The following is a 10,642-nucleotide window of genomic DNA, read 5'->3' on the forward strand; positions in this document are numbered from 1 at the left end:
CGGGTTCAAGCAATTATCCTCTCTCAGCCTCCCAAGTAGCTGGGAACTACAGGTGCACGCCACCACACCCAGCTAATTTTTGTATTTTCAGTAGAGACGGGATTTCACCATGTTGGCCAGGATGGTCTCTATCTGTTGACCTCGTGATCCGCCTGCATCAGCCTCCGAAAGTGCTGGGATTACAGGCGTGAGCCACCATGCCTGGCCAACATAGATATTTTAACTACAATCAGGCTCAAAGTACCTGCTCTTCTTTTTTTTTCCCCTCTATATATTTGTACCTCCTTAGGTGATGATAGGTGGCAGTAGGGTGGGTTTTGATTGTCCCTTTCTGATAGCACCATGTCATTGTGAACAATGAGCACAGACTAAAAATAACAGACGTCACAATTCAAGTGATTCCATCAGACTTCATTTTTAGCGTTTTCACCTTACAGGTAAACGGAAGCCCACTTAAATGCTAGAATTTTTTCATTTGTGGCATCAAAGTACTAAATTAAATGTCCAGATAGTTATTTTATGAGAGTCATTTTAGACTTCAGCTGGCCATGTGAGTTTTTCTGGTCTTCTGAGGCATGATTTCATTTGGTGGCAGGAGCTGTGCCCAGCCCAGGGCACCGACCCCTAGTCACACAGTTGGTGGGGTTCACCGAGACATGGGCCCCTAACCAACTTGTCAGCAAAGCACCTGCGGTATTACAAGGTGTCCTCGTTGTATAAATTTCATAGATTTACAAAAGATTTGTCACGTAGATTGTCAATCTTGAGAAGACTTTATTTATTAGAAGATATTTTTAAAGCGCTTCTGTTCATTAATCTTTTTTTTTCAGACTCTTTTACGTATCTATCTTCCCTTCTGCAGTCAGTCCCTCAGGCGCTAGAGAGGAGGCGCCCTGTGCGGTGTCTGTTGAGATTGGCTAATTGGATTTGCATTGCCAGGCCCAGCCAGGCGTTCCTCTGAGGCTGACATGAACGGACAGTGCTCTCTGGTGTTGCCTTCCATGGGTCAAGGCACAGGAGAATAGTATGTTGGTGGGCATGTGACCCTCAGAGCTGTCCTTACACCTAAGCCAGGCTTCTGCTCTGTGCAGGGCTCTGTCAGCGTCTCACCTTTTGACAGCTTGTTTAGCAGAAACATGACAGAATACCAGGTATGGCCGAGGCGGGCGGATCACCTGAGGTCGGGAGTTCGAGACTAGCCTGACCAACATGGAGAAACCCCATCTCTACTAAAAATATCAAAAAAATTAGCCGGGCATGGTGGTGCATGCCTGTAATCCCAGCTACTGGAGAGGCTGAAGCAGGAGAATCGCTTGAACTCGGGAGGCGGAGGTTGTAGTGAGCCAAGAAAGTGCCATTGCACTCCAGCCTGGGCAACAAGAGTGAAATTCAGTCTCCCAAAAAAAAAAAAAAAAAAAAAAAAAGAATACCAGGTGTGATCACTGAGAACTCAGCTGCTCTCCTGTTTGTGATTCCAGGAAAGGGCAGGAGGACCTCAGAATTGCTGCGAGCCATTTGTTTACCTGGCATTGGCCTTCTCCTGCCCGCCTTTTCTAAGACCCTGTGGAGGGGAGGCCAAGGGAGGGCACAGAGGGAGCAGCCACAGATAGAGTCGCATCCCCCTCCGCCATCCAGGGCCTCCACATAGCTTTCTGCCACCCCTTCCATGTCCATCCATGACCAAAGAAGAGGCACAGCCTCAGTGTTGCTGCTTGGAAAGTGCCCCCGGCTCCGTTTGCTGGCATTTGAGTTGAGGTAGCGATCCCGTCATTCTGAAGCCCAGGCCCTGTGCTCATCTCTGTATAATTTTGCTTGCTTTGCTTTGTTTCCCTTCCAAAGTTGTATTACATTTAAATTTGTCTTTAAACAATTTACGTTTTTAAAGTAACAGTGCAGAGGCTCACTGTGGCCCTGGGTGGTTTGAAGGACAGACTGTCACATGACTAGCCACCCGAGAAGTTGAGGCTGATGTCCCCTTGTCGTTCGCTCCTGCTCCAGTGCCCTGTGGGACATTGAGACCGGCCAGCAGACGACCACGTTTACCGGACACACTGGAGATGTCATGAGCCTTTCTCTTGCTCCTGACACCAGACTGTTCGTCTCTGGTGCTTGTGATGCTTCAGCCAAACTCTGGGATGTGCGAGAAGGCATGTGCCGGCAGACCTTCACTGGCCACGAGTCTGACATCAATGCCATTTGCGTGAGTCTGGGTGAAGGTTGTGGGGTCGGGGCCTCTGCCGTCTCTGCTAGCCGTTCAGATTGCTCAATTTTAAACTTTTCTGGATTAGATGTTCTCCTTTCTGATCCTTATACAACCTCATCCACAGATGGGGATACAGAAAACTCCCGATGGGAAACTTCGCTGTGTTGACCGCTTGTCTCACAGATACTCACAGGGTGTCTGTTTTGTGCCAGTCCCCGTTCCCGCCTCTACAGCTGAGCAGTGGTTGGGATCCTGGAGGGGAAAGACAGTAAGATAACTCAGGCCACCAGTTACTGGTTACAGAGCCTTACTGGTCAGGGGCACAGCTAACCAGGGAACCTGCCCTCCTGTTTAGGACGCGGATGGCTAGGCAGTGTTTCCAGCCCCTGGCCTTGTGAGGAAACTTGGAAGGACGTATCTGTTGGTTGGATAGAGCTCTGTTGCAGTCCTGACCACTGCCTTGGTCAGCCCGCTTCCATCCTTCCTCCATGAGATTAGCCCTGATGGCTGGCAGCTACAGCAACATGCACACCTGTCAGTGATGACTACTTTCTCACTATCCTTTGGAATACATCTACTCTTTGGGGACAGTAATCACAGTGTCCAAGATCACAGTGTTTGTGTGCCTCCCCAGTGCAAATCCCGTCCCATCCCAGTCCCCTGTAGTTCCTGCCCCCTCCCCCCCGCCCTTTTTTTTTTTTTTTTTGAGACAGAGTTTTGCTCTTTTTGCCCAGGCTGGAGTGCAATGGTGCAATCTTGGCTCACCGCAACCTCCGCCGCCTCCCGGTTTCAAGCGATTCTCCTGCCTCAGCCTCTCGAGTAGCTGGGATTACAGGCGCACGCCACCACGCCCAGCTAATTTTGTATTTTTAATAGAGACGGGGTTTCTCTATGTTGGTCAGGCTGGTCTCAAACTCCCAATCTCAGGTGATCCACCCGCCTCAGCCTCCCAAAGTACTGGGATTACAGGTGTGAGCCACTGCACCCGGCCCATCCCTCTGTTCTTACCAGAGCACAGTCTTGCTGTTCTTTGCCTGCTGTGTTCTCTGCAGCCCTACCATTAAGCAGTCCATATTCCCAATGTTTCTTTCTGAGCGTTTACATGATGTCTTGATTTGCTTTCTCTTTCCAGTTCTTTCCAAATGGCAATGCATTTGCCACTGGCTCAGACGACGCCACCTGCAGGCTGTTTGACCTTCGTGCTGACCAGGAGCTCATGACTTACTCCCATGACAACATCATCTGCGGGATCACCTCTGTCTCCTTCTCCAAGAGCGGGCGCCTCCTCCTTGCTGGGTATGACGACTTCAACTGCAACGTCTGGGACGCACTCAAAGCCGACCGGGCAGGTACGTGGCCATGGGGCCTTTCTGTCTCTTCTGGACATTTACGTGGTATCTTTAGGGCAAACACAGAGTGGTTGCATAAGCTGCAGTGTTTTAGTATCGGTGGGACTGTGGCATGGCGTAGCAGGAGTGATAGTCGCAAACTGATGGCCCAGCTCTGACCCTCCAGGCAAGTGGACTCTGCGGAGCACCAGCAGATCTTCCCACGTGCGCAGGGGAGGGCTCTGGGGAGGGTCAGTGGGCAGGAGAGGGTCAGCTTTGCAGGCTCCAAGGCCCAGCCCCATGCTTTCCTCTCTGAACTCTGCTTCAGGGGGAGGAGTTCCATGCAGGGACACCTCTGGGTGCCATTACAGTTAACATGTCAAAGGCAAGCGTGTTATTGCCAGGTGTATTAAAATACTAGATGTACAAAAGATGAGGCTTCCTTACTAAAAATGGTCATTTGGGCATTTGAATTTGAGAACTGTTGACACTTACAGACTTAGATTCATTCGTCTCAGTACCTGGGAGGACAGAAGAAGGGAGCATGACTCCAGGTCTTGGCCCTTACTGGGGCTTCCTGCTTCCGGATGGGTGCCGCTCCCACCTCCTGGTTAAACACCCTTCTTTTTCTCCCCAGCCTGGGGGGACCAAAGTGGAGGCATTTCCAGCCAAGTCTCACAGTCACAGTGCTGTTGTAGGGCGGTGGAAGCTAGCCCAGGCTTTGGCAGAGCACACGCTGGCCCCTGTGCTCAGCTGTGTGGTGGCTGCAGGAGGTGGAGGACGGTGGCTGAAATGGGCCTTCAGATCCCCCTGGGAGGAAGTGGAGCTTCTGGCTGGTGATGATTCAAGCCAAGGTTATTGGGAGTGTTGACAGAAGGCTCCCTCACCATGTGACAGTGACAGTGACAGTGCCAGTGGTCTCAGCCACCATCGCTACTGCTGTGTTCTGTGCCTTGTGCTGGGCTCTAGGGATCACAGACGAAGGAAAAACAGCTCATGCCTCTAAGCTCCTGTGTTACAGATTGCTTTGAGATTGGGGTGGTTTTGAAATTTTTTTTTTTTTTTTTTGAGATGGAGTCTCACTGTGTCGCCCAGGCTGGAGAGCACTGGCACGATCTCGGCTCACTGCAAGCTCCGCCTCCCGGGTTCAAATTATTCTCCTACCCCAGCCTCCCGAGTAGCTGGGACTACGGCCCGCACCACCACGCCCTGCTAGTTTTTGTATTTTTAGTAGGAACGGGGTTTCACCATATTGGCCAGGCTGATCTCAAAGTCCTGACCTCATGATCTGCCTGCCTCAGCCTTCCTAAGTGCTGGGATTACAGGCCTGAGCCACTGCACCTCATGATGTTTTGATTTTTTTTATAGTGGCCTTTGCTTCTTTTTTTAAGTTTTATAAGTGAGTGCTGAGAAGTCAATGCCAGGGGCTCTGGATTTATTATTGATTGCGTGTGTGTGCATGCCTTTGAATTTTAACAAGGCTGGCCATATGCTGCAGTTTAATTCCCCACGTGGATGCAACTTTCCCTCCCTTCCTGGCCATGGGAGACTCTGGGTCTTGTCCCATGAGAGATGCACCATCCGCCCTCGTCACAACATGGCACACAGGTGAGATCAATGCCTCTGGGCTTTGGTGTGATTCTGCTGTTGTTTGCTCCCAGGTGTCTTGGCTGGGCATGACAACCGCGTCAGCTGCCTGGGTGTGACTGACGATGGCATGGCTGTGGCGACAGGGTCCTGGGATAGCTTCCTCAAGATCTGGAACTAACGCCAGTAGGTAATGCAGCAGCCCAAATGCCCTTCTCTGAGGAGAACTGTGCGTGTTTCTCATAGAACGTGTGAAGTTGTCATTAACGGTTTCTAGATAAATGTTGATGTAGCATTGATTTGGAATTGTGTTGTGGGAAACATTTACAGAAAGCTGAAGTCACGTGCCCTCAGCTGCAGACACGCATGCAGTGGTGGGAAGAGCAGTGACCTGACTGTGCGTCTGCACTTAGATTCTCTGCCTCTTTTCACATTTCTTTAAACTCTGTTTAAAACAGCATGTGGATGCCATGGAGACTGGAAGACCATTCCAACTTGGACGTGTTACCATGAAAGCATATCCTATCCAACCGTACTAACGTGGACACCCTACGCCTCCCCTCAGAACTTCAAAAGGGCAAGATCTTTTTTCCTTCACTTATTGCTGAAACCAAGAGCACAATTCCCATTAAGAGAAGGATCTCTGTGCTGTAAACTAAAACAAATTGTGCATTCCTTCCGGGGCCATCGTCTTTGTTTTCTTTTTTGTCTTGAATGAATTTTAAAAGGAAATATATAATAAAAATGTTAACCAGAAGGTAAACTTGAGTGTAATTGTCAGACAGACACACCTCTCCACTAGTTTATTTGAATTTTAGACCAGTGACCCTGTTTTGTGGCATTCACGCAAAACACGCTGAGGGCTTTGTTCATCTGGTCATCGTGTCCAAATTTCAGTCATGTTTGTAGCAAGATTTTGGAAGCATTCATATTTCCTTTTTAAAATGTATTCCTTTGTGTTCAACAGTTAATCAAAACCAGAGAGTCTAGGGCAGCCTCTCTGATGTTGTCAATGATGTAAATTTAGTCCCTGGTTTTTAATTTTCTGTCTAGTGTCACAGATCATTGTTGCACACAAACGTGGCATAGAAAAGAACATGTTCAGAAGCCATGGGGCCAAGCACATGCGGGGACGGTCTCAAATGCGTGATCAGAGAATCCTTCACCTTTGCTGAAAAGTGAGCTCAGATCCAGCACCATGTTCCTCCTGGCCCATCCTGTCTGTCTTCTCAGTTGAGTTTTTAATCTCACTTTGGGTTTCCTTTGTGAAGTTGGAGGGAAGTTTATAATAGCCTAACACTACCCCACCCCCAACTAGGAGGAACCTCTGTTTTCAAGAGAGATGCCTGTCCTGTGCTTGGATAGTCAGTCAATTATTCGTGTATGAAACAATGTACAAATCAATGTTTTGAAAATAATGATCTCAGACTTTCTAAGTTAAATTTTAAAAATTTTGATTGTTTGCCATATTGGGTGGGTTTACTCTTAGAATCGCATGCTGTAGAAATGCTCAAAAGTGCATATAGGACTCAGTCCTTAGGTGTTCTTTTTCTTTTAAGAAATAACCTCTTACAGTTGTAACCATTGCGGCTCTGTCCACTTCTCGTTGCTGCTCTGTGGCACATATCGGAAGCAGTACAGCGCGCGGCTCTACACGCTTGGGTAGTGGGATAAGTCACTGTTTTATTTCCTTAAAAAAAAAAAAGTTCTGTTGCAAACGACTGCTGTTGGATTCTGAGGGTGGGGAGGGAGAGAGGGAGGGTGGGGAGGGAGAGAGGGAGGGAGAGGGAGTGAAGAGCCTGCCCTCCTATATGGATTCTTCAGGGTCCTCCGCGTCTGTGGTGGCTCATTCCCATCACACACAGATTGTCCTGGTGTTCATTTCAAGGCCAGTGTTCAGCAGCAGCGTTTGGAAAGCAGGTTCTGTGGGACCCCCCGCCCCGCCCCCCGCACTCCTTCATAGCAGCAGTAGTGGCTTCTCCATCCTGTTTTCTGCAACATTCTATACAAAACTGTGCTGTGACCTTGCGGTAGGCCTGGATCTGGCAAAGAGAATACAAATGAAACCCCTTCTTTCTCTTTCCGTCCAACAACTCTGTAGAGCTCTCTGCACCCTTACCCCTTTCCACCTTTTGTATTTAATTTTAAAGTCAGTGTACTGCAAGGAAGCTGGATGCAAGATAGATACTATATTAAACTGTACTGTTATTTAAGATGTAATAAAGCAGTTTGACATGAGGGACTTTGGTGTGGTGATTATTTACGGGTCCATTTCCAGTTTGCGACACGCCCACTTCCCTAGGCTGTCCCTGTTGCTGTGAGGTCTGACGGGTCTGCTCATGCCAGGCAGTGCCGTGGCCGCCACCACGTCATAGAATCTATGAGTGGCACATTGGCTCCTCGGAGGGGTTCCTGGGAAGGTCCACCTCACAGGCCAGCAGAGCAGGGAGGTCCACCTGCCATCCCCCAGAGCCCTCCCCAGGCATAGGCCTTGCCCACAGCACCGTGGGAGTCTCCACAGGCGGCAGCCTTGCCTTTCTCCTCTGCCGTTTCCCTCCCTTAGAATGTCTGAGGATGTTACTCCAGAGACTAGCTTTCCTTGGGACTGAACTGAGTGTTCCTCTTGGTCTGAATATAAAGAACTGCATCTAGTAAGAAAAAAATGAGTACTGGCCATGGTAGTGTGGAAAACCACGACTGCATATGTCCCACATAGCCGCTCCTAGGCTCCGGAACCATCCACTTCCCTGCTTTCCAAACTGGTGATTTTTTAAAATCTTAAATAGGCAATACAAAATTAGCTGGGCATGGTGGCACATGCCTGTAATCCCAGCTACTCTGGAGGCTGAGGCAGGAGAATGGCATGAACCTGGGAAGGCAGAGTTTGCAGTGAGCCAAGATTGCACCACTGTACTGCAGCCTGGGTGAGAGAGCAAGGACTCCCTCTCAAAAAAAAAAAAAAGGTAACTTTTTAATTCCCGTGGCTCCAGCAGCTGGAACTTTTTTTTTTTCTTCCTGGAGGTGGAGTCTCGCTCTGTGGCCCAGGCTGGAGTGCAATGGCGCTATCTCAGCTCACTGCAACTTCTGCCTTCTGGGTTCAAGTGATTCTCCTGCTTCAGCCTCCCAAGTAGCTGGGATTACAGGCGCGTACCACGACACCCCGCTAATTTTTTTTTTTTTTTTTGAGACAGAGTTTTGCTCTTTTTTGCCCAGGCTGGAGTGCAATGGCAGGATCTCAGCTCACTGCAAACTCCCCCTCCCAGGTTCAAGCGATTCTCCTGCCTCAGCCTCCTAAGTAGCTGGGATTACAGGCACCTGCTACCATGCCCAGCTAATTTTTTGTATTTTTAGTAGAGACAGGGTTTCACCTGTTGGCCAGGATGGTCTCGATCTCTTGACCTCGTGATCCACCCACCTCAGCCTCCCAAAGTGCTGGGATTACAGGTGTGAGCCACCGCGCCTGGCCTAGATGCCTGGCTAATTTTTTGGGTTTTTTTTGTTTTTTTGAGATGGAGTCTCGCTCTGTCGCCCAGGCTGGAGTGCAGTGGCACGATCTTGGCTCACTGCAAGCTCCGCCTCCTGGGTTCACGCCATTCTTCTGGCTCAGCCTCCTGAGTAGCTGGGTCTACAGGTGCCTGCCACCACACCCAGCTAATTTTTAGTAGAGACGGGGTTTCACCGTGTTAGCCAGGATGGTCTCGATTTCCTGACCTTGTTATCCGCCCTCCTCAGCCTCCCAAAGTGCTGGGATTACAGGCTGAGCCACCACGCCCAGCCAAACTTTTTCCTAGTAAGTGAAGAAGGCTCTCAGCAGAAAGTACCTGTAGGCCCCCTCCTCCCCTGAGCACCAGAAAGCCCAGCAGCCCCTCTAGGCTGGCAGTCCCTGGGAGGAGAGGCTCCCATAGGGCACTTGGGATTCACGGAGCAGGGCCCAGCCACCTTTGTTGCTCCAGGCAGGGTGCTGGGTGTGTTTCTGACGCAACCAAGGGTGCCCATCTGCCACCACTGCAAGTGACAGTATGGCGCTGTCTCCCTGGTGGGGCGACCTGGTACTGTTTTAGGCTGCTGAAGTGGGTGTGATTGGCAGGCTGAATGGGGTGGGCTTGCCTGGCTTCATCATCCCCCACTTTTCCCTGAAATAAATCAGTTCTTCATAGACATGCAAGTTCTTCGCAAGCCCTAACCCTGCCAGCTGTCTTACAAAAACCCCATTTAAAATCGCTAGAGAGTTGAACTTGTCTTGGAGGCGTCAAAAGAAAAAAAAAATTAAAAATTAAATGCAGAGAGTACCTGAGGCTCTTTCCCTGCTGGCAGTTCCCGGGAGGGAGGGGATCCAGCAGCCAGGAGGCAGGGCGCCGGCCTGCAGTGGCCTATCTTGGTCCCTGCCCAGAGTAAAGGCCGAGCATCTCAGCAGGGCTGCCACACCCCCAACTCCACTTCCTCCCTTTGGGGATTCCTGTTGGCTTCTGTGTTCTAGCCTGGCACCCAGCAGACTGACGGAGCTGGCATGTGGGACCTGGGACCCTCTGGTGCCCGTTCCCCTTGGCTTTGGCCTGGAAGAGCCAGAGCTGAGGGGGGGCCCCTCCCTGGGGCGGCCTGCCTGTCCTTTGGCGAGCACGGAGGCCACTGCCCCACTTTCTTAGCAAAACAGGAAATGAAAACGGGCGCCAACAACGTGCACTTGGACAGCGGCACTAAGGCAGTGTGGAAAGAGGAGGATAATTCCACACTGGCTGAGTGACCTGCAATCATTTTCAAACTGTAGATTGCATCAGCCCAGCCACTGCAGGAGCAGCGCCCTTTGTCGCCAGCAGCCCCGCGGTGTGGAGGCCCCTGGCGCGCTTCCTGTGTCCGGGTCACCTGGCTTAGCCCCGCATGCGCGGGCGCACCTGTCGCAGGTGGACACAGGCAGTGGAGTGACCTGCAGCTTGCTCCGGCTGTGGGCTGTTCCTGCAGGGCCTCGGACCTCCTTTGACCAAGCGGCGCGGCCCTGTGCTCCATGTCCCAGGGATGGAGGTTCCCCACCTCAATTTTTCTCTAGCACGTGGCACGCACGTTCACACTTGAGCAGGACAAGGTTTCCATTCTGTCCCCTCCGTGTCACGCACCTAGCAGAGGCTGGCCCTCAGCAGGATGCGCGGGGAGGCGCGCTCTGCCCACGCGTAACGGGGACACTTCAGCGGCCTGGCGCGGCGCCCCGCCCCCAGCCGGCCCTGGGAGCCTGAGTGACTGGGGCCAATAGAAGGGCCGGCCCACAACCGAGCGCTCCCGGGAAAGGCCGCCCCGGCCCCTCCCACTACTCTCTGGCCTCGCCCTGTCCCCTATTCCCACCCCCCAGCTCCCTTTCCTCGCTGGGTGACCTTGAGCAAGTTACTTGGCCTCTCTGTGCCTCTGGCTCCCGCGTTAAAAATGTGGACAATAAACATACCAGGCTGTGGCCGGGCGCTGTGGCTCACGCCTGTAATCCCAACACTTTGGGAGGCCGAGGTGGACGGATTGCCTGAGATCAGGAGTTGAAGACCAG

At 51.3% G+C, this 10,642-nt stretch overlaps 1 protein-coding gene across 1 annotated transcript in view; it reads left to right on the forward strand.

Annotated features, from left to right (window-relative positions):
* GNB1 (G protein subunit beta 1) overlaps positions 1-7,356 on the forward strand; it is a 54,669-nt gene extending 47,313 nt beyond the window's left edge. The window contains exons 8-11 of the mRNA XM_055261831.2: positions 1,999-2,200; positions 3,336-3,552; positions 5,193-5,308; positions 5,577-7,356. Of these exons, the coding sequence (XP_055117806.1) occupies positions 1,999-2,200; positions 3,336-3,552; positions 5,193-5,299 (526 nt within the window). The 3' untranslated portion in view covers positions 5,300-5,308; positions 5,577-7,356. The remainder of the gene's footprint in view (positions 1-1,998; positions 2,201-3,335; positions 3,553-5,192; positions 5,309-5,576) is intronic.
* The last annotated feature ends 3,286 nt before the right edge of the window (positions 7,357-10,642 follow it).

The sequence above is a fragment of the Symphalangus syndactylus genome, chromosome 22 (assembly GCF_028878055.3).
Source record: "Symphalangus syndactylus isolate Jambi chromosome 22, NHGRI_mSymSyn1-v2.1_pri, whole genome shotgun sequence".
In the NCBI taxonomy this organism is placed as follows: Eukaryota; Metazoa; Chordata; class Mammalia; order Primates; family Hylobatidae; genus Symphalangus; species Symphalangus syndactylus.